The sequence below is a fragment of the Hyposmocoma kahamanoa genome, unplaced genomic scaffold, assembly GCF_003589595.1.
Source record: "Hyposmocoma kahamanoa isolate Upper Pololo Valley unplaced genomic scaffold, ASM358959v1 87, whole genome shotgun sequence".
In the NCBI taxonomy this organism is placed as follows: Eukaryota; Metazoa; Arthropoda; class Insecta; order Lepidoptera; family Cosmopterigidae; genus Hyposmocoma; species Hyposmocoma kahamanoa.
In genome coordinates this window covers 9,203,513-9,227,102 of record NW_020654422.1, presented here as the reverse complement: position 1 = coordinate 9,227,102, position 23,590 = coordinate 9,203,513, and the positions used below count along the sequence as shown (strand labels likewise).

General features: G+C 34.7%; 1 protein-coding gene across 2 annotated transcripts in view; it reads left to right on the top strand.

Moving 5' to 3' along the window:
* Nucleotides 1-21,401, top strand: part of LOC113235129 (serine/threonine-protein phosphatase rdgC) — a 96,970-nt gene extending 75,569 nt beyond the window's left edge. Inside the window, exons 4-15 of one of the 2 annotated variants that reach the window (XM_026470717.1) lie at nt 2,594-2,684; nt 3,801-3,946; nt 6,019-6,183; nt 9,827-9,993; nt 10,569-10,605; nt 11,375-11,524; nt 12,097-12,177; nt 18,509-18,694; nt 19,189-19,444; nt 20,182-20,330; nt 20,411-20,513; nt 20,597-20,969. In XM_026470717.1, coding sequence (XP_026326502.1) covers nt 2,594-2,684; nt 3,801-3,946; nt 6,019-6,183; nt 9,827-9,993; nt 10,569-10,605; nt 11,375-11,524; nt 12,097-12,177; nt 18,509-18,694; nt 19,189-19,444; nt 20,182-20,330; nt 20,411-20,513; nt 20,597-20,808 — 1,743 coding nt within the window. In that variant the 3' untranslated portion in view covers nt 20,809-20,969. Of the gene's footprint in view, nt 1-2,593; nt 2,685-3,800; nt 3,947-6,018; nt 6,184-9,826; nt 9,994-10,568; nt 10,606-11,374; nt 11,525-12,096; nt 12,178-18,508; nt 18,695-19,188; nt 19,445-20,181; nt 20,331-20,410; nt 20,514-20,596 lie in introns of both variants that reach the window. The other variant, XM_026470718.1, reaches the window with a different exon arrangement.
* Nucleotides 21,402-23,590: the final 2,189 nt, after the last annotated feature.

Sequence of the window (23,590 nt, the reverse complement as noted above, 5' to 3'; positions counted from 1 at the left end):
ATAGTCGTCTTCACAAAGTCAAAAAATCATTTAAGGGGCAATGTATACGCTTCTATAACAAGATTCCGGTCGGTATAAAAAATTTGCCTTTCACGAAGTTTAAAACTATAGTGAAACAAAAACGTTATACTAAAGGTTATTATACAACTTCTGCGTACTTGGATGACAAAAATCCGTGATAGTAACCCGTTTAGCTCATACCTCCATGAGTCTCGATCTTTGATGTTTCAAATAAAAAAAATATTGTAAGTATTATTTACAAAGAGCAACCCCTGGAGTTTCTTGCTCATTCTTCTCAGGGGAATCTGCCTTACGAATGAGCGGTAGAGTTTAACCATTGTGACGATTTCAAGTGTAATAATGCTTACCTATGAAATAAAGATTATTTTGAATTTGAATTTGAATTTTAACATATAATCAGTAATTTAAAATTTAATAAATATCATGAGAAAATCTTGCACAATGCTATTCAAATTTTCAGCCGGTGTTCACTAATCTCGTACAACTAATTTTGATACAAGTATTTTATTCACTCACAATACATATTACTGTCCTATACAACCTCAAGAGGCTTTGGTTGATTTAGTGTAACGGTGAAAGAGTTGAATCACTTGGGAAAAAATATATAGTAAAATAGAGGATATACTTTGAATTACGGTGTGAAAACACGGTTCCTAAAAATTTTCACGATGGACAAAAAAATACAAATTTACCTGGAAATTTACAAGATTACAAGAAAAAATTACAAAAAAAATACAAGAAAACCGCTGTATTCAATAGGTACTAAACATATACCAATGATTTTTTTTTTAATATTAACTAAACTAAATAGAACACATATGTATAGTATACGGTATACATTTTTCCGAAGGCTTTCATTTCGCTTGTAAAAAAATAAATTTTGAAACAAAGCCGCTCGATCCTAGCAACATGAGCCGTATAAGTACGGGAAAATTAGAATTCGAGCTGAGCTGATGAACTCTTAAAAAAAGTCATATTTTTTTATAAAGATTTATGATATTTAGTATCCACACTTTAATAAAATGAGCCAAAGTTGACGTTAAAAAGCAAAGGAAACCTTAGACAAAATAGAATATACATAAGTTTTGTAATCATAGTTACAACTGCCAAAGTATTTCCTAAAACTGCGTGTTATAAACCATAGGATATATCATCCTATTTAGTTAATAGCTGGCATTCCCTAGAGGTGCAATAGATAATTACGACGGCGATGGGTGATATACGTAGGGGTGATTACTATTTCGAGGTTGTCGTGCCGTATTTACTTGATGTCCTTGTTTGCACTAGACATTATACGCTGCACGCGAATGTGTTAAATTATTTATTCTATTATCAGTTTATATTTTACAATATTTGATGACCACCGTGGTCGAGTGGTTTGCACACGGGTTTTCATGGTATCTCCATCTCTGAGGTCTCGGGTTTGATCCCCGGTCGGGTCAATGTAAAGAACTAACTTTTCTATATTGTCTCGAGTCTGTGTGTGTCTCGAGTGTGTGTGTTTGTGGTTTCTTGTGCGTTTTCGTGTACCTGGTGGTAAGCGACACGCCACTCAAAGCTTTAAATCGCAAAGGTCTGAGGGGTACTGCCACTGCGCTCGACACCCTGAGACATAAGTTGACAAGTCCTATGTGCCTGCAATTTTGCCAGCACCTTTACCCTTCGAAAGTGGAACGCAGTAATGTGTCCAATATTGCTCGGCAGCAAAAATAGGTAAGGTGGCAATACTTGGCTGGACGAACTATTTCACAAGGAGCTCTACTACTACTAAAACGGTCGGTGTTTCTGATTTCCATAACACAAGTGCTTTAGATAATTAATTTGGGATTAGAGCAAAGCATCTTGCCTAATATTTATTATTATTCAATATTGGTTTAAAGGAAAACTTTAGCACATATTACACTACCGCATCATTTAGTTGCAATATATTTTAATACGGTCAATTTATTTGACATAAATAGTGGATTTATGTAACGTATTCAAAATTGAGAGCGAATATCGCCGCCACACCGTTCCGTAATGCGACGATTGCAAGTCATCGCTTCCACCCAGCCGAATACACACATTATTGCTCATAATTAAGCACATATTATTGTTACTTGCATGAAAAACTATTGCAAAAAATTCTCTAATCCTTTACTATAAAAAGTTGTTAATTTTTTTCTGATTACATTGTCAAGTAGTAACATGGTGATCAGTAATATGGAATAAATGGAGTAAAAATAAATAGTAATAAAAATATAAACTATTCGGTTAAAGATTTACAGACAAGCTTAGCTTACCTTTCCAATCCAACCGCATAATTTCGGATATTCAGAATTTATCCGTATTTTGTCATAGAGATGAACTCTATAATAAAATTTTAGATTACCGTTAACAAAGTAAAGATCTCTGGATGAAATGGAAAGCATCAAAAGGACGCGAATGAGTTTGAATCGTTTTTTTTCTAGCTCTTACAGTCTTAAAGCCATTAATGTTCTATAACAGCTTAAGATTCGACACTGAAGCAAATCAGTAAGAGGTTTGAACTTTGCTTCACATTCTTGAGTTCTAAAATGTTTCGTTGTTTCAGTTGTACAACTTTTTCAACGCCCTGCTCAGTCACATTAGGGACACCAGTGGGCGGCTTTCCTCTGAAAGAACCTCACGAACAGCTTCCATCCGTAAGTCATTTCAAAAACACTCCGGGACTGTCCTCGTAATTACATTGTGACTTTAGTAAGCAGCATGATCCTTCTGACAACAAGGTTGATGCCAAGAAAATCGTTGTCTATCTGCTATCTTCGAATTTAATTACAGTTTTTGCATAAATTTAAACAGACACTGTCATTTACCGATCATCATTAAGTAAGGTCTAAAAATAAATTAGAATACGATCGCGTATTTACTTACTAAGAAATATTTACCGACTATGTTGCTAAGTACTAAATATTGTATCCGAATAGTACGACGTACTTACATACATGTATGTATAGACGTTATAAGATTTCTGTGTAATGCACATATTTTGGTTAAATATATTTGTAATATCTATTAAAATTTTATTTGGTTTTTCCTATTCAGATGTTAATGGAATAAATTTCAATATCTTTATTACATTCATTTTCGTAAACGAGTATAATGTGATTTGTGAGAAAAATATACACAAACACTTTCAGAATAAATGATATGTGTCCTAGAAAAAAATTACTGCGAGCTTTCTCATTTGCAGTTTACTCAGGAGAAATTTAATTATGTGAAGCTTCATTCCTTTCTCATTGGCCTCCACAAGTAGTGTTCTTGTGTTTTTCTGTTTGTTTTAAACAGTGTACAGCACGCTATTGCGGTATACCTTATATATGTCTCGCGCTGTATAATTCATTTACCTGCAATGAACTGACCTTTCCTACATTGCAGTTAGAAGTAGGTGTGTTATTCTTGGCACGTCACTCTACATTTTGCTAATACATCCATTAAACGCAAGGCGTTTTAACCCTGATATGAAATGATGAAAATCGTTAATTGTGTTAAAATTTTACTTTTAGACGCAGTTCGTGCTGCTAAAGAAAAAGTAGGGTCGCTTAAATTGAACAGTAATCTCATTTCAGGAATTTCTCTCGTCTGTCCACCTTTTTCTACTCATTTCAAGGCGTATGATGAAAACTGTCGTTCTTTGAATTGCATAACAAATTACACCGGACATTTTGCATTCTAATTTGAACTTAAAATCTAGCTTATTCTAATTGCAATTCCGTTTCAAAGTTATCTTTACAAGCAGTAAAATTAACGTAATTTTGCAGTGGAGCAAGTATTTTCCGAGGAGTCTGATGAAGGAGGAGGCGTCGATGAGACGGCTCCCCCGAAGCCATCTCGTGGCCCTGAAATAGAGTTCCCTCTTCAGAGGAAAGACATCGATTTACTTATTGAGACATTCAGGAAGAAAAAGGTACTTTAATTCGTTGTAAAATAGTAAGTATAAATGTTGACAAAATATTAGAAAAAACGCTGGATTTTTGCATTACTTTCTCATTATCATCAATTTATTGACTAGAAGATATTCTAGACTAAATTCTCTGATACTAAACTTAACTTAAAAGTATTCAGTGAGAGATGCGCATTAACTTTTTAGATTCGATTGATTTCCACTTTCCGTTTTCGTATGAGTCAACTTTTTATTTCTTTAAACTGTTGACAACTTTCTACAGAGACTGTAATGAAGTTCGTTATATAATTCAGTGCAACGATGTTCGTACATTCCTGTCTAGTAAAATGTTTATGAATCTAATAAAATATTTTTGAGTAAAGTAAGTCGTCTCCTTTACTGTACCTTTTTGTAACGCATACTTGGCACGTACGAGTAAATACGAGTTACTTCTATTATTTGCGTGTTATAAGTCAGTAATGGTAATAAAAATTACGTACTATTCACGGAGGTTTTTGCGTTATTCTAAAAAGTTTAACGGCTGAAAGTATTACAAAAATCAATATCGTTTTAAAAACTGGAAATGGAGAGTTTATATTTTTTTAGCCTATTGTGTCCTAGTGCTGAGCAAAGGTCTCCCCAAAATCATCCACTGTTCCCTTTGTCTTTGGCGATCTCCCACCATTCCCTCTTAAACTCATATATATTATATGACTATTTCTCAAAATACGTAACGAAAAGGACGTTGCGAATTACTACAAAAAATTTAGATATTAAGCTTATGATAGATTGGCACAATATAATTGATTTAATCACACTTTTTATTGCATTGCATTCTCTTTGCATCGTCATGAGAAATTACTGTTGAATTACCTACTAATGAGAAGAGACTGCAGTACTAATTAATATGTTTTAATTTATTATAATTTCTATTAATAATTAATAATAAATTAAACTTAATAAAGATTCATTCAATAAAATAATTTGTAAAACTTAATGTAGCGTAAATTGGAATGTTTTCTTTGTAAAATTAAAAATAAGGTCTTTAATTAATAACTATTGTAACTATAGTAAAAAATTGGGTGGTTTGCATCAATATTAGACATAACTGGTTGAAGACTGTACCACCTCAGTCAACCGTGACCATGGGACCTGTAAAGGGCCCGAAACGTCGGTTTGTTTGAAAAAACAAATATACGCGATTTAAATCTGGAAAAATAGTTTCATTTCCTATACAGAAACTAATTCAATCAAGGTATATTGTACAAAATATTTCGTATTTTATGAAGTGACAAACACTTGAGGCAAGGGGGCGGCAATTTCTTTTTTGTATGAACAGTAAATAACATTGTTATGAAAAAGTTAAAATAATTAATGGAATAATGGAAGATTGCACTTTCCGTTCCTCATGGTATTGGAAACTAAAGTGTTTTTCTTTAAAATTTTCCTATTTATTTTTATATGACTAAATAACAACATAGTATTTTTGTTTACTATTTCGGGACACATCCCCTTTTTTTGTAAAAGTTTACATATTTTGACAAATAGTCATATTTATATTACGTAAACTTTCTTTTGGTAAAGAACCAAATTTTGTAGGTCGCGTACCTATATTTGTATATTCAAACAAGCCGACGTGTCGGGCCATATACAATAAATAATAATAATAATAACGCACACACTCAACATAGCCCCGCACTAGGGAAACCCTGTGTCGCGGGTGCCATGGACACACACATAGACAACCACAAATTACACCCAAACTCACGAGAGAAATAATTGTAGGCCATACAAATATTTCTCCCGGCCCGGGAATCGAACCTGGGACCTCTGCGTGGCAGTCCGGTATGGTAACCGTTCGGCCACGGAGGCATTTGAAGTCAGACAAGTCTCATGGTCATAGTCAGCCGTGACCTGTAAAGGGTCCGAAATGTTAGTATGTTTGAAAAATAAAAAACAAATATACATTATTTAGATTCGAACAAATAGTACCTATGTGTAACAATTGCGAAAACTCTATATTCTTTTAGGTCTTACTAAAGTGGGTTTTCTTTTCATGTTATTAACTAGACTTTAAATTACTGTATCTTTTACAGCATCGACTACAACCTAAGCACGTGGCGCGGATTTTGAAGGAAGCCACCCAAGTTCTGAAAAGACTACCTAACATTAACGTGGCAACTACATCGATCTCAAGCCAGATTACCGTTTGCGGTGACTTACATGGAAAACTCGATGATCTGCTAGTTATTTTCCATAAGGTCAGTTCATACTTCAGTCCGTTGTGAGAAAATTGTTTAGTAACTAGTAGTAAGCGTGACTTAGGTGACTGCCATTCATTATTGAAATCGGGTCATTCATCAAGTGTAGTTCTGTACACAGTAAGTTAGTGGAGTTCTGTAAACTACAGTTTCATATGTGTATGGTATTCATACCCTATAAGTAATGATATGACGCGGCGTACCTTACAGTTACAAGTTTGACGTCGTCGCTTTTCCTGGCACCTGCAAACTAAAGAATTTAAGAATACGATACGATACGAATTTAATACAAATTTTATCTTTCTTTTATAATCTTTTTTTATAAACATGATAATAACGCATTTCGCAATAAACTTTGATTTCACGACTCCCGTAGGAAAAGAAGTCAAAGCACGTTTGTAACGCATCAGTGGTTTTTCTATCTGAAATAAGAATATGACATTGAAAGAGTAATTCGAAAGAATTGGCCTTGTGCAGAAGCTATTTCAAATGTCACGGAAAAAAGCGCTTAAAACAAATAAATTCTAATTCCATACCCTAAAGTTCCTTCGGTAGGTGTATCATTTGTGTATATTTTCTTTGTCCATGGAGTAACTATAATATATTAAATATTTAATATTTCTTTTTACTTATTCACGTTACGTCGTGTTAATTTAAAGGCTGGACTCTTATAAATATTGCGCTGTGCGCTGCGGGAAGGTTTGTTAGTAAGGTTTCTTTGGCTTTATTTTGGTGTGTGTTCATTAAAGGTAGTTTTGACGTCAAGAGAGCGTTGGAGGGTTCCGCGAGGTTGGTAAACACAATAGGGAGTGGCGCACGCGTCATCTAATTGTGCCGATTGCCCGCCGGCCGCTCGGCCACTGTTTGATTGATAGACCGCCTGTTACGCCGGACGACCTCGTTAATTTGTACAAGTTTTCTTTCCTGCTGTTAGTTCCCGCAATATACAAGCCGAGATGGGCTGGAAGAACTTTGACGTCCATCATTGATGAATATATTTTACCTACGTATTATATCCAATATATTTTTTGATTGATACTCAAGTATTGTATTGTTCATGTAAGTAAACATAAAAATGTGAAATGCGGTAACATTTTATAGAAAAAACCTCGAAAAAGATCTCGTTTTAGCCATATTGTAGTTTCATGATTCATTATATTAATGTGTAGAAATTAGCTGTTATATCTTTTCCAGAACTCACCTTTTTTAATTCCTTAACAAGTAGATCACATTGAAAACTGTGTTTTTCAAAAATTTACGTACAGTCAGGCCCTTTTGTATGAAAATTTACGAATTTTTCAGTCATTTTTAAACTATAACTGATTTAGTTTTTGTATCTACTGAATTTGACTTGATGGTATTTCGCTTTCCCTCGTTGAATTTCATTAGTTAATATTCAATAGAGATCAAACTTCCGTTGGTGGTACACGCTCACAGAACAGGAACCCTAAGGTAGACAATAAACTTATGTAAGTTATATTCAAATCGTAACCAGATGCTTTCTCACCTTTATGATATGCCCTTATTCTCTTAATAGAACCAGGAGATTTATAACGCTTATTTATCCTTATAATATGGCGAGATAAGAGAACTAAATAGAACAAAGAATTATTAGATTGTTTTTGAATTCATAGCTACACTTTTTCTTTCCTTCTCTTCGATTTTATTGTGTTGGATAAAATTTATGTGAGATAAATTTATGATATTAATAATTGTAAAAACTTTTTATAAAACGACAAAATAAGAATGGCACGTTTATTATTAGTTGCCTACGCATTCTTGCCATTAGCACAGAAGTGTCGTTTTATTTTACGAGTTTTTAGCGTAAGGAGCTCGTAAAACTCTGCCAAAAGACAGTGACCGTAAAGCGGGTGGCCGTACAGTTTCCTCCATAAACGTGTCGTCTCTTTACTGCAGCTTGTACACGTAATGTCTCACAGCTCTCACAGAGCCTCATTCGACTGTGAAGAACAATCTTGAAATACATATATCTCTCATGAGCTTGTTTAAATCGGTGTGGTATATTAAAACATAATTTTAAATAAAAAGGGATATTTAGCGGATTATGCAATGCTTTGATTGTACAGGCGAATTTGTTTAAATTTATATTTTTCGACTTTATGAGATAAGGTTTAAATGGAGCTACTACAAGTCTTTATTAACTCGGTATTTCTCTCTATGTACAGAATGAAAAGTTTTGTGTAGTAAATATAAAACTAAAGATAACGGCTCCAGTCTGTTTTCCACTTTGCATTCCCGGTTAGACGTGAAGTACGAAGTTGTGAAATTTCCTTATCCGTTGTTGTAACAGCAATGTTTTAAAGTATTCGTGTGGTAAACTGAAACAAGTTATTTGTGTGTATAAATATCTTGTATTCTTGTGGTCTATAAATATCTGAAAATAGTGAAGTATGGGTTTCTTAATTTCGTGCTAGCGTACTTCGACCCTGCTCTTAGTATTAGATCGTTCCGTCTGTGGTTACTAGTAATTACAGAGAGCGCACGCGGTGTAAGATCATATCGGCAAAGGATACCGATTGTGTAACACACAGTTGAGTAGTATCGATTCCCGGCGTACATTACGTAAGCGACCTTGGCTGCGGTCGTATAAGTTGCAGTTATAAGGATTCTTAAAATGCGTTGATTGTAATAGGCAACATTTCCATTGTTCATGAAGTTAAAGGGTTTCGCAACAGGTTTGTGGAACAAAGTTTTGTTACTTTTGAGATTCTTGATTTCTTTATATTTCATTGGACTAAAAACACCGCAGTACTGCAATGCGACATCCGCTCCTGGTAGGAAAATCCATAACACCTAGTATCTGTTATAACGACAATATTAGAATAAAATTACACGACCGCTTCACGGAAATATTTTAAACACGTCTTAATTATGCAGTTTTGGCAGATGGTAAATCTGCAAGCGAGTAGGTCAACTTCCCTCCGTTCATCCGTTTATATTTTGAATATCGTAACGTCAAATTTATTTGGTGTACGTGCTTACAACAAGGATTTTGTTAAACTTAGAAAATTTATCGAGTTCTTAGGTTTTCGCGATTGTTACACACAGGAAATGAAACTATTTTTCCGGATTTAAATCGCGTATATTTGTTTTTTCAAACAAACTGACGTTTCGGGAACTTTACAGGTCCCATGGTCACGGTTGACTGTAAACTCAACAAATATTCGCGATTTAAATCTGGAAAAATAGTTTCATTTCCTCAGAAAATTTATCACTACACAATTTTTTTCAGTATTATAGAAAACATTGCAAGAGGTCTACCTTTCTAATCGATCAGTATCGATCCTCTAGGATCACTATTTTAATATTCTTAAATTGAACCTGAAACCTTTTCCTTTTTTAACCGACTTTAAAAAAAGGAGGTAGTTTTCAATTCGTCTGTAAGTTTTTTTTGTATGTATGTTACGCGATAACTGCGCCATTTGTGAACCGATTTTGATGATTCTTTTTTGTTGGAAAGAGGGTACCTCAGAAGTGGTCCCATTTAAATTGGAAGAAAATATTCCACCTCTAAGGGTGGTAAACTAGGGGATGAATGACTTGTGAGGTCGGTTTTTTAGCCGGAGGTTAGGTTGTATATTTTAGGTTAGTCGAGTTTTTAATAATTTATTACATTATGCAGAACGGTCTGCCTTCGCCCGAAAACCCATACATATTCAATGGAGACTTCGTGGACCGTGGCAAGAAGGGCCTGGAAGTCTTATTGCTGCTGCTGGCTTGCATGTTGGCTTTTCCTGGCGGCGTGTACCTAAACCGAGGAAACCACGAAGATCTCATTATGAATTCTAGGTGAGCAAGTACTCGACATGTAGCATCGTATTATACAGCTATGTAGCAGTTTATAGTATTCTCTAGAGGCTATAACATAACCGTGAACTGTTATGATGGCTTATAAAGTAAATGCAGATTGCAATATGGTAGATATTAAAAAGCATTATTTTGTTCTGTAATCTAAGGGTCGTATTCCAGAACTCTACTTAATACTCGAGTCACGATTTGAGTATGATTCAAAGCACTAGAAACCACACTCAAGTCCTTGCCATTAGGGTGGTATTTCCAGTACTTGAAATCATATTCAAGTCTGCTCAAAACCTGACTTGAGCATTGAGTAGAGTTCTGGAATACGACCCTAAAACTTGATCATTATAAAGAAAATTGAAGCATAATCTTAAATGCATCTTAGTTTACTTTGCTTTTCCAGTTAATGTTAATAACTTTTAGTAGGTACTTTGAGGTTAAATGCAGTAAATGTCGTTTTTACTTAGTTTAGTAGTAGTTTAGATTTCCAATTAATAATATTCAGAATAGGAAAATGTTTTAGGCTGTACATCATGTATAAATGGCTTTTGCTTACATTTTTACAGATACGGCTTTATAAGGGAGGTTCATCAGAAATATAAGGTAAGAATATTATTACCTCGAGTACCGTTAAAGTCTTATTATTCAAGAAATTAAAACGAAGTGATCAAAATGATTTATGCGATTTGTTACTTATTGCATGAAACCTATTATCTGTCCGATACTTTTAAGTGAAACTTTATAAACTTAATTTAGGTTAACATATATATCAAACGTCTGAGTGTGACATAGGTGACGACTGCAACGACTTCCTATCTATAAATAGTGCAGAAACTCGAAGAGATTGATTTTATGTTAGAACTTTCATGATACCTTGCACAGAGATTTTAATTAAAAAATATCTAAGCTAAACTCGTCTCATTAATGGTCTGAATTTATATAGAGAGGTTTTAAAAAAATATGTGGTTTATTTCCTGTTTAGTAAGGAAATGTGCTCTAGCATTATTTTGATCATTATTCTGATTTTATAATTGTATTTTGTGTAAATATGGGACTACATTCCTGAAATAAAAATTATTATTATTTAAAAAAATATTATTATTATATTTGATCTGTGGTATTTAATGTGAAATGCTTATGACGATACATTCAGAAAATTTTAAACTTTGCCGATATGAACTGATCTATAGTCGACCACGTGTCATTCATGACATCCTTAATGGCTTTGCGCCAGCTAAATTACACGGGTAATTAAGCTCGTCACATATGTAACTTATTATTCTTACTGTACATACGTACGTACTAAATTTGCTTAGCTTTATGTATCTACGGTATCGTTTCTCTTAATTTGTTGTTAATTTGTTTTAATCAGCATAATGCAGAGCGTCTGCTAAAACTAATCGAGGGTGTATACCGCTGGCTACCGCTCGGCACCATCATCAACAATCGTGTCTTCGTCGTCCACGGTGGAATCTCCGACACCACCGATTTGGATATGATACGCAGCCTTGATCGGGATAAGGTATATAAACGTTGACGACGCAATTTGTACTCATTTACAGGGATATCGATCAACTGAATGTATTAAAAGTGTCTATCCTTCTACCCACATCGAAAACAATTGATTCGTTACATCAATGAAAAGTGCGGTCTTGTGATACTAATTTATCCGGATCAGTGAATATATTTTTTACGTGAGTGTGCCGTGTTATTTGTATGGGACAGTAGAGAGAGTTTTTATGAGTTCATCCAGGGAAATACTGCCACGTGGCACTTATTTCTCTTGCCAAGCAGTAATGTGAGCATTCGGTTTTGAAGCGTAAGGGTGCTGGTGAAATTTCAGGCACATGGACCTTGTCAACTTATGTCTCAGGGTGACGGGCGCAGTGGCAGTGCCCCCTCAGATCTTTGTGATTTAAAGCTCTAAGTGGCACTGCAACTGTTATGGACAGACGTGTCGCTTATTACCAGTCGTACGACTTGTTCGTTCCGTTACTTGATATCTTAAAAAAAAGTTTGTACCTCAATTATGATGATATTACAAATTGCAACTCCGCTGAATTGCTGAGAACTTATTACAATGAACTTTTCCAGTACGTTTCCCTTCTCCGGCCGCCAGTGACTGAGAGCACAGCTCCTGGCGCCGAAGTGATCGACAAAGTGGAATGGAAACAGGTTAGTCGCCTCGCATACAGGTCACTTAGTTAATCATTCACGATTCACTTTCAGGTAATATCGACCGCTGCTGCCGGCACATTGACTGACTGTACCTGGCACTTATTGTTTGTTTCTTGTGATATAACATATACAAATAATTTTATTTAGATTTAGGTCTTCGTCTTTCCGAATAAGTGCTTTTTACTATATATTGCGCTTGCTAAGTCCACCAACTCTGCGGCAAATGTTCATATTAAAGTTTTGAGCTCGGGATATAACTCTCAACGAGTATTTTAATGACTTTAGGGCAAGTTGTGCTAGTGTTATAATCTTCCACGATGATATGCTAGCGTGAAGTGATTAAATATCCTCCGGTAATGAATACAGTGGATCTTAAACGTTTATGGAAGGTCCAATCAGTTGTATTCATTGCTGCCTGGGAGCTCGTTAGGGACTGTTCGTAAGAATTAACTATAGTAATATCCCGACGAGTAACTGGGTAATGTCGGGTTCTGTTCAAGCACTAACACAATTTTCAAACAGTTAGTCTGGAATTTAGTGGTTTATTAAACTGTTTCGTCGTACATTCTTAACGCCTCAATCTATTTAATGTGAATGCACAGAATACTATTTCAAATAAATTTAAAATTTCGTAATCCGGATCATAACTTACTAGATTTACATATGCTGGATCTCTAATGTTTTATTTTTTCATGTACAGAAAAGTTGTCCTCGACATGTTTAAACATTGGGCCGTTTACATAAAGTAATAGGTGTATACTGAATTATCATTGTTCCCTTTGGATTCGAAACAAATTTTCCAACTGCCATCCTTGGTATAATATAATTTGTCGAGGCCGGACCCCCCGGAGTCAAGCTTATAACTATCCACAATGTACTTACACCTCGACCGTGACATCAAGTTTTTTTTCCCCAGGGAGAATTCTTGTCACTCATTCATCATAAACTTTATTTGATTTCTGTTCCTATCAACTTAAAATCGATACCTATTATAGACAGTGACCAAGTTTACGTACCTATATGTAACAGCGTACACTTTTTTTAACCTATTAAAAAGGAGGAAGAGGTTCTCAATTCGAATGTATTTCTTTTGTCTATGTTACGCGATTACTCTGACATTTTGTGACCCGATTTCTATAATTTTTTTGTTGGAAAGGAATACGTACCTCTGTAGTGATCCCATTCAAATTTGAATAAAATATTCCATCTCTAAGGGTGGCATTTTAGGGGATAGATCCGATTCATTGTATTTTACCCACTTTCAGTTAACCTCTCCTTTGAGTTAGGATTTTTTATTATAAAAAAAAAATATTTATATTAATCAGAACAGACTAACGTCCACGGCAACGGACTATCTTTATTACGGTGTAATTTCATGAAAATAATTTCGTTTCGTTTTCGTACAAAAGGTTTTTGCATGTCCGAATGTTGTTTCTATTAAATTCGTAATGGGGTATGATGCTATGAGTCATAGCGTGTCAGCATATTTGCATAAATATACTTATATGTAAGTGCTTATGAAATACAGGCTGATACTAGTACATAAGTGCACCTTCAGAAAAATACTTATTCATCACAACATAATTATTCTTTTTTTTTTAAAGTCAAGTTATGTTTGAAAACAATTTCGTAACATACCATCACAAAAAGGCGTGTTGTTAAGGCGAGTTACCGGTGGAGAAGCGGGAAAAGTTGTGTTGCTTGATCGAATGGTTTACGTATTTATTATTAAATGATGGTCTTACAAAAATATACAATACATTTAAGGATATTGCCTAAAGAGTGTGCTAATTCGTTACGCGATAGGATGTACTTTATCTGGATGTGTAATGAAAAATATAATAACAAATGATCTATTTTCACTTGGTATAAACAACATTTGTTATAATTTATAAGGATATAATCTAATCACTCATTGAATATTATAATCAATAAGAGGTATAACAACAAATAATTTATAATTTCAATGTGTATAATAAACCTTCAGTATAACGAACATTAGAGATAATGATTAGGTAACGTCATGACTAATGGTCCAAGTATTACTAGTTATATATAATATATCGCATTATTTCGTTTTACATTGTTATCAAAAACAATTTAATTTTACAAGTTTAATTGCAATATCAAAAAATAATACACATCAACTCATGTCCACCTAAAATAACGTTTTCATACCAACAATAGGATTTCTCATCGAAATACCTACTGATTTCACTTCATCCGAACATATACTCCTGAAAACAGAGCTAAAATAAAAGTTGGAAACAAATTATTTGAGATTGAAATATGTAACTTTGTATTTAATTTTTATATGGAGATAGTTCTCTTTAAATACTACAGATGGCCTGCTAAATTTTGTCTTTCAGCTGAAGCCTGAAGTTATTAAATTCGTATTTATACCAAAATTTGAAAATTGCCCAGCGGTTTAACGACACGCCGCGCCGGCCGCTGCTGCCTGCATTAGTCGCCATCGGTCGTTTATCGACGACGGATCTGTGTTAAATTTTCTCAGCCTGTTCTTATTTTGCCAAACCTAGCGATTGTAGCGAGACCCCACACCCCACCTACTAAAATATAGGCACGCGTTGAAATACCTCGCTTTAAAATGGAGCAAATAAAGTAAAAAAGTGGAACTTTTAGGTTTATGGAATGTCACGATGTTTGACCACCATGATATTCATTATTTTTGTGAAATTACACCACTACTCTAATAAATATTAATACAAAGATCGAACACTAAAAAATCTTTCGATCCGGGTGGATTCAATAAACTTTAAAATTACAATTATTAAAGCGACTTGGGTAATTGTAAAGGTACCAGGTTGTAGGTAAGGCTGAGTGAAGAAAACATTTCACAGATTTCTCACCAATGGCCCTACGGCAAAAAAGTCGTTAAAACAAAAAACAAAGATCTGCAACAAGCACACAGAACAATTCGTAAGGTTTGCTGGTTCGTTCCGTGGCTTGGTTGGCATAGAGTCTGGCACGGTTTGCTGGAAGACGCTGGTTCGAATCCAGCTGGGTCATAGGATTTTTCTTATTGGTCGATTTTTGTTTTAATAAAAACTGGACGTTAAAAATTTATCTCTCCTAGGCAAAGACTTCAATGGATGTCCTAGGTATACAACATCACATAATTTACTGGTTGATTTGTTTAGGAAGGTAAAGTATTCATAATATTGTTCGTACTCTGTCCCGTTCATTGTAGGTGATATTCAAAATCCCCTTCGAGGTAATAAAAAACCTGTCTAAATGAATATGACAATAATGGTAACTCATAGACTCAATTAAAATATTGAAAAGTTCGTTGTTATTTACGAAACAAATTTGATGGATATTTTATAAAAGCTTAGGAATCCACCGTCTAGATAACGAAATGGTGTTTAGGTGACTTTAAAAGGATTTCACTTTAGGTATAAAGTTAGACGCTTTGTTATTACGTAAATTGTTTCCGTTTTACTCAGTAGAAGTATCTTAAGTGACAGAATAAAATAAACCCTCGAGCACGACAGTTTCTTTTGAAATTTTTGTTTTAAAATGATTTCATAGTGCTAGCTTTAATTAATTACATTAACTTTTGTATTCTTTTTTTCATCGTTATCATTACTATATTAACTAATTTACTCTTTTGGAAAAGTCCTTTAAAGATAAGGACACCTGTATGAAATAGCTGCAATATAAACTTTGTGGTCTCACAATTTTATTTGCATATTTGGGGCATCCTCGTGTAGAGATTGTAAGCCAAATCGATACGTCTTCTTGTACGTATGACTGGTAGCAGTAGGTATATATAAACGTTTGTTTTGACGCGATTGTGCGATATCTTTTAGAAACGAGAAGTCAGTTTTCATTCATTCTAAAATTTTGATTTCACAAAGCTCATCTTGATATGTGTCAAAAATTACTACAGACCGACTGACTGTTAAGGTCTGCACAGAGGAAGCCGGCAGAGACGATTATTTGTGACACGCACCCATGTCATTCCAGTCCCACGTCACGTCACACGCCAAACGCAGTCTCATTAGGCGCAACTGATAGGCATCAGCCCTCCGCGTAATCATGGCTCGATCTAACTAAAACGATGTTCAATTACCACTTCAAGTTTGGAGGTTTTATCTTTCTTTTTCCAAATCAAGTTTATGCATTTGGTTACGTAAAAATTGTGCTTCCTAAACAGATAATATAAAGAATGATAAGAATCACTTTTGTTTACGAAAGAAAGAAACCTAAAAACCTTAGACACCTCTGTTTTGAATAAAAGAATATAATAATAAGCATTAAGAGTAAGTTTATGTTTGTTTGGCATTCATTAATCATCGTGCGCGAGACTTTACCAACACAAGAGCCGTGATAAATGATAGCGAATTCATGAGTTGTAGATTTCGATGAAACGCTAGCTAAAAGTCAATACGGTTGCGGACAGACGCATCATTTCATAGAATTGGATACGACTAACAGTGTCGGTAATTGGAAATTCCTCTCTTTCACATGCGGTGAAGGCGAATGAATGTGATCTCTATTTTGATTTCATCTGCTGTGGCTGATGTGTGGAATAAGTCGACAATATACGAATTTGACTCGTCAAAGATTCGCCCATGAATATTATATTGATGATAATCTCAGTACAGAGTACTAAAAAAACCGACCTCAAAAGTACGTGGAATTACGTCTATTTGCTAAGTTTTATTGAAATATCCCCTAGTTTGCCACTATACAGGACTTGACACTGGAGATAATAAAAATAGGTTCTCACTACGACACTACACAAAGTATATTGAGAGAAAAACGCCTTGAATTGGAGAAATAGCAAAATCAACCATTAAAGTAATTGCTCCTGAATTAAAGTTAGGCGCTATTTATAAAAATGAATCTTCATGCGTGAACAGTCACCCTTCGCCCCTTCGAGGTGGATGATTTTCTTCAAAATGAAATGGGACCACTATGGAAGTACCACCTTTCCAACAAAAAAAAGAATCATGAAAATAGGTTCACAAATACCGGAGTTATCGCATAACATACATACAAAAAAAAGAACATACAGTCGAATTGAGAACCTCCTCCTTTTTTGAAGTCGGTTAAAAATTGTTAATAAAAGTAGAAATATGTTTAAGGGTCCATCAAATTAGACCCTTATAGAAGCTCTGCAGTGCTGTAGCCGCAACACTAATTTTCATACAATATTTTAGAAGCGCCACTGTCGTGACACGCGCGCGCCACTTTTGCAGTCACAATGAGTGAACTAATAAAAATTACTGAAGCGCTACAGACGCGCGGCTGCGGCACCACAGTCGCACTTCTAGAGCGCTTCTCCAAGCGTCTAATATGAAGGCGCGCTTACGCTACAAAATTAAGTGTAATAAATTTATGTACAATGAATACTAGTCATTAGTACCTGTACGAAAACCTGCAAAACCCTTAATCAATATTTTGAGTAATTTTGTAAGTACATACTTCAGGAGAGTTCATAACTTGGCTCTTTCGGTCCATCTTAGTGAGACTTAGCATAGAAGCGCAGAGATAAAACGAAAAATTAAATTTGTTTTTGTTTATCTTACTTATTCAATTAAAATTAAGCATTCAATTAAAATTAATTAAAACACTGTAAGAGGACCCAATTTCGAATACGGAATACGGCATAAGGCTGTAGCACTGAGTCATTTCAAAGCACGAGATACTAATTATCGCGTGTTGTTACTATAAAGGTCGAAAGAAGAACCTGCTTGTTGTTGAAGTTGATGTCGAAAAAAAATTAAAAAATACGTGAAGTGGGCCGCAATGGGACCATGCCTTAAATCTCGTTAGCCTTAGAAGAAACCCGTGCTTAGCAGACGTTCTTCTATAAGACAAGAGTTGATGTAGACTGCACATTTAAATTATTAATGAACATTTGATATGAATGAAAAATTAAGTAAATATATGACACCGTCCTCGTTCAAAAGTTCAATAAACATTTTTTTAGAACGTTATTTAACTTTTAAATTCTTAAAGCATGAAAATTGGAAACAAATGTCTTTCATTCCAACCCATTTTGCATATTTGAAACTTAATTTTCCGTTATCCCGTTTGATTGATAAGATTCGACATCGGATGGACGACTGATGATCTACATTGTTCAATGGTTCATCCCTTGTCAGGAAAATGTGCTGATTAATACATTTTATAACTGTTCTGCAATGTAAAAAATGTGAAAAGTATCGACTTTTGAATTTTTGACACCTATCATATTACAATTCAGGTTTAATTGTATCTACTATCTAGGTACCTTTGTATGCGCGTTTTGTTTTTTAAGGTTTACATTATCTTAATTTTTATTACGGTGTTTTAGGTATTCGACATCCTATGGTCAGACCCTCAGAGTACGAGCGGCTGCGTGGCGAATGCTCTTCGAGGAGCTGGCACCTACTTTGGCCCTGATGTTACAGCCTCCTTCCTGAGGAAGACCAAGCTCAGCTTTTTGGTGCGCAGCCACGAGTGCAAGCCTGGTGGATATGAACTACTTCATAATGGAAACGTAAATTTAATAGTCATATTTTAGCTCCACCACCAAAGTGGAGATTTGGTAGTAGACTTTAGAGTCAACGGCTTAGCGGTGGCAACCGTTAGTTGTACAATCCATAACGGGAACTGTGAGCGTGCCAACAGTTCCGGTACCTATCTGCACAATAGGGAGGGTGCTGTATATGCACACGGGGCAGTTAACCCGAGGCACTAGCCATTTGAGAGCCGGATGAAGTCCATGATAACGGTCTGTGACAACCCTGTCCACAGGCTCATCTGGGGTCAAGGCCTAAACTTATAAGGTTCGTGTGCTCACGCAGGCAGTGCTCTTCCCTTATAACCAAGAGGTTGTTTGGGAGGATAACTGTAATCAAAATTTAAGTAGACAGATAAGGGGCTGTCCTATTTTACTTCACACGCAGATACGATAGCAACCATTTTTTTTATTAATGTCTACCTGTCACGTATCTCAGAGCCTATTTTCTTTTTTATTTGTTCCTCACGTAGGTGGTGACTATATTCTCCGCATCCAACTACTACGAAATTGGTTCCAACAAAGGAGCTTATCTGAAGCTGTGTGGGAATTCATTAGACCGCCAGTTCGTGCAATATACCGCGGCGGTGTCTCGTACTCGGCGGCTAACCTTTCGCCAGAGGGTCGGTTTGGTGGAGTCCTCTGCTATGAGGGAGCTCCATAATCAGATCTTAATGGCGCGTAGATACCTAGAAGCCACTTTTCGCAGCATGGATGTTGATCAAAGTGGTTCGTATATACAAAATTTATATTCGGTTTTGTGATAATTTTGATGATACCATCTTCGACAAATTCTATTATCCCTTTCTTTCACCAAATTAACTTACAGATAAATGTTATTGTATAATATTATTATGCTCTAAAATGACGTCATAGTTTCGAATTCGCACTAGCAAGTCAATTACAGGGTCTATATTGAAGCGTATTGTCGGTGCGGTTCTCTGAACGTCTCCACCACGTCGATATTATACAATTTAATTTCCTGGCATTCTATTCAATTCTCGGCTTAATATTTGAACTCGCTAAGTTAACATACAACTCAGAAATGGGAAATCGGAGACGAGCTTACCGTAAAGTTGAGCACTTATATTAATTCCATTAAAGTACATATTCAAGATTACGGCTTTGAAAAGATTTACACATTTCGACTCATTAATTCTTGTGAGCAGTCGTATCCATTGGGGCTTTTACTCGGGAACCGTTTCAAAGCGAAGTCCTTGGAGATTTTCTAAAGCAAATTATGACTCATTTGTCATGGTGATCTTTAGTACTTAGGATACGTCACGCCCCATTAATCAAGTGACAGTTGATAATTTGGTTAAGTGGATTTAGTGGTTTTCGTACCCATAATTTTCAAAACTCATCCTTTAAAATTTACTTAAAACCAAATTAGTAGCCTAATGAGATACTTATTAAAAGTTTGGTTATGTTGTGATTATGGTATTCATATTTATTTTTTTGTTCAGGTTACATTACTGTCAGTGAATGGTGTCAGGCCATGGAAGAGACAACTCATCTCGGGTTGCCGTGGAGAATGTTGAAGGACAAACTTGTTCACACTGATCCAGAAACACGCAAAGTTCGATACATGGACACATTCGAGTTGTCTTCTAACGTAAGAAACTTTTTTCCAGTGACGGACGTTGGCGTAATTTTTCACGATCAACATGGAGCTAACAATCCATTTTTTTTCAGAGGATGGGACGTAAAGCTGAAACACAAACTGTTGCCGAAACTCTTTACAAAAACAAAAGAAGCTTGGAAACAATTTTTAAAATTCTTGATAAAGACAACTCCGGTATAACTACGTAGTAACTAACAAAAGGACAAAGTTTTGAAACAATTTGCCATCGATCTAATAATTTTTATTTTATTTTGCAGGTTATATTACTTTGGAAGAATTTTCGGAAGCTTGTCAGTTGATCGGAAAGTATATGCCCAACCCGATGACTCAGGAGCAACTAGTGGATATTTGCCGTTTGATGGACATAAACAAGGACGGTCTTGTAGATCTGAATGAGTTTCTAGAGAGTTTCCGACTCGCCGAGAAAAGTTTCCAAGATGATGACTTTTCTGAAATAACAGCCACCTGACAGGAACTTGACCGTCGTCCGAGTAGGACGGCGGTCGATAAAGACGAAATCGGTGTGGAGATTAAAGTCCTCAAATTAGATGATGCCGGCGAAAAATATGCTAAGATTGATAATAACGGACAACCTCATTTAATGGGTGCCTGCGTCTCGAACGACGCCGAAGAGTCGGAGGAAATAAAATTGATTGATTGCGAGGGTACGCCTAAAAGGCCCGGATTACTGGAAAGTGATATTTAAACAACCCACAATGTCCAAACTTCAGAGGGGATTGTACAAGATTGTATTTGAAATCTAAGAATCCTTTTCTAGGATCATTTCTACTTTTGATGTTGAAAACTGTGGGCATTTGTAATGGAAATCACCGGTCATGTTATTTGAGCTGAGCCTAATAATTAAATGTGTCTTCTGGTTAGAGAAGACACATTCAATTTTCACAATTTTTTGGTTTGTCTTCGTAATTATAATAAAAAAATATCTTGTAAAATTTTTAAATATTGTGCTATTCTATATAATATTCAACTTAGAATAAGTTAAATTTTTTGATAATTGAGTTATATAAATTGGTGCCAATTATAATCAAAATAAATCATATGAACACAATTTATTGGCCATATATTCTTGGTAACATGCAATTAATGTGCAAATATAATACACCTATTTACTAAAAAAACATTTAACGAATGGGAACAATGACATAAAAAATCAAACGTACGAATACAATTTGAAATATTTGTATTTTTGTAGAAATACATATTTTTATTCAATTTTAGTGATTGTATGTGAACTGAAAATATCGAAATAATATTTATGTATGTAATAAAAAAAAATCCTCTATTGTTAAAACAGTTCCTCAATATATAAACCTAATACGTAGAAATTAATCTTTGTCTCTTCTTATGCATTCAAATGATATAATACATAATATTTTGCATAATTTTAGTTATATTAATAGATAATGAACGTAGGAAATAACGACCATTAAAATAATCGATTCTACACTTACTATAAAAAATTTAGTTCTTTGGTATCTAAACATTTAAGTATATAATTCTATAAATATAAAATAGATCAAGGAATCAGACACGCCTCTAAAAAAAATTGAACAAATTGATATTGTAATGTTGTATAATATTCTAGTCATAACGTTTAATTGTAGTAACTTCCATTTCTCAAACATATCTTGTCTCAATTATTAAAATAAAAGCATTCCAATGTATGTTGTGAAATTCTTCAAATTTCATGTTAGCTTAGATCCATAAAATGCTGTGCTTCTTTTGACTACTAAAATGCATAGTTTATAAAAATATACTTTATCGAATTATCACTTACTTTATGGAATAAAGTAAATGAAGTCTTCAAATAACTTATGGTTGATCTTATTTCAATGTCTAAAATATTATTTTCAAATTAAAATAATAAATTAAAGGAATTGTAGTACATAGTACTTGTGCTGTTTTTCGAATTAATTGTCCATTAAATCGTAATGTTATAATGGCAATTTTTTATTTTATACCACAAGCGGAATTATTCTTCTTAGCTTCTTTTTTTTCGGAGTAAAACGTATTAACAAAACACGTACTTTTTCGTTTCTTGTTCTTTGTTAGCTTCCTTTATGACATACCTATTGTATAAAAATTTATTTCATTTGCCTTTCACTGAAATGTGTTTTTAACGAATTCGACAATTTGAATTCATACTGGGGCACATCCCAGAATACCCAGATCAAAACCAATTTAGAAAAGTTCATTTCCCAAATTGTCTACCGGGAATGCGTAATTTTCGGACTAGTTTTCTTTACTTAATTTCGGCAATTTTTAATATTTAATTGTTGAATGAATATATCATGAAGTATTTTTAATATCCGATTGTAGTCTCCTGAAATATAATTTAATATTCGACGATAATTTACTCGAATACTTAATTAGCAATAATTGCCACTAAATTAGGTAAAGAAATCTGAAAATTAATCGAATCTAGCCTGGAACCTCTGCATTTAGCGCCTACAGTGCAAACCGTTGGGCAACCGAAGTCGTCAAAAAATTTTTCTAATTACAAAGTTACAGAGACGACACAAAATCAGAATAAGCTAAGAAGACCCACTGTGAGTTAACCCACTTCTTCCCACGACTTCCCCCAAAGATAAAAAAAATATATTCTGCTGTATATTAAAACGTCAGTCTTTTTGTTGTTACTTTGTTGATACTATAGGCTCATCAATTTCGTTACCGAGCGGGTAGACAACGTAAGTAAAGTAAAAGAGAGGGTAGTTACCTTGAGTTCCTTTCTTAGGGGTGCAAAAGGTCAGGCATGCTATTAATTCACCCATGGAGCATGTGAATTAAGAATTGCGAACAAAGGTGTAGGTAATATCGACCTTTGGGGGTTTTTACTTTTTTTTTACCCGAAACTGGTTATGATCGTAGGTAATAAAACATTAGTGACGTTTTCGAATGTTATAATTAACACATGAGCGATTACACGATCCGTATATACTGTGAATACCGCTTACGCTTCTAAAAAGTAAATAGGCGTTTGCTTATGGAGTCACACGTAACAGCCAACGTTCAGAAAACAAAAGGCGCCGCACCCACCTGTATAGGTGTGACGCACACATACACGATAACTCTAACTCCACTTGACGTATACTCTTGTAATTTTGTTTGGCCAGATTCTCAATTTTTTATTAAAAAAGTCGAGCTTGACATATTTCAATATGAATGTCGCTATTTTTAATAATCGTGTATGAAACCTTGTAAGCCTAAGAGATTTTGTAGTAAGCACG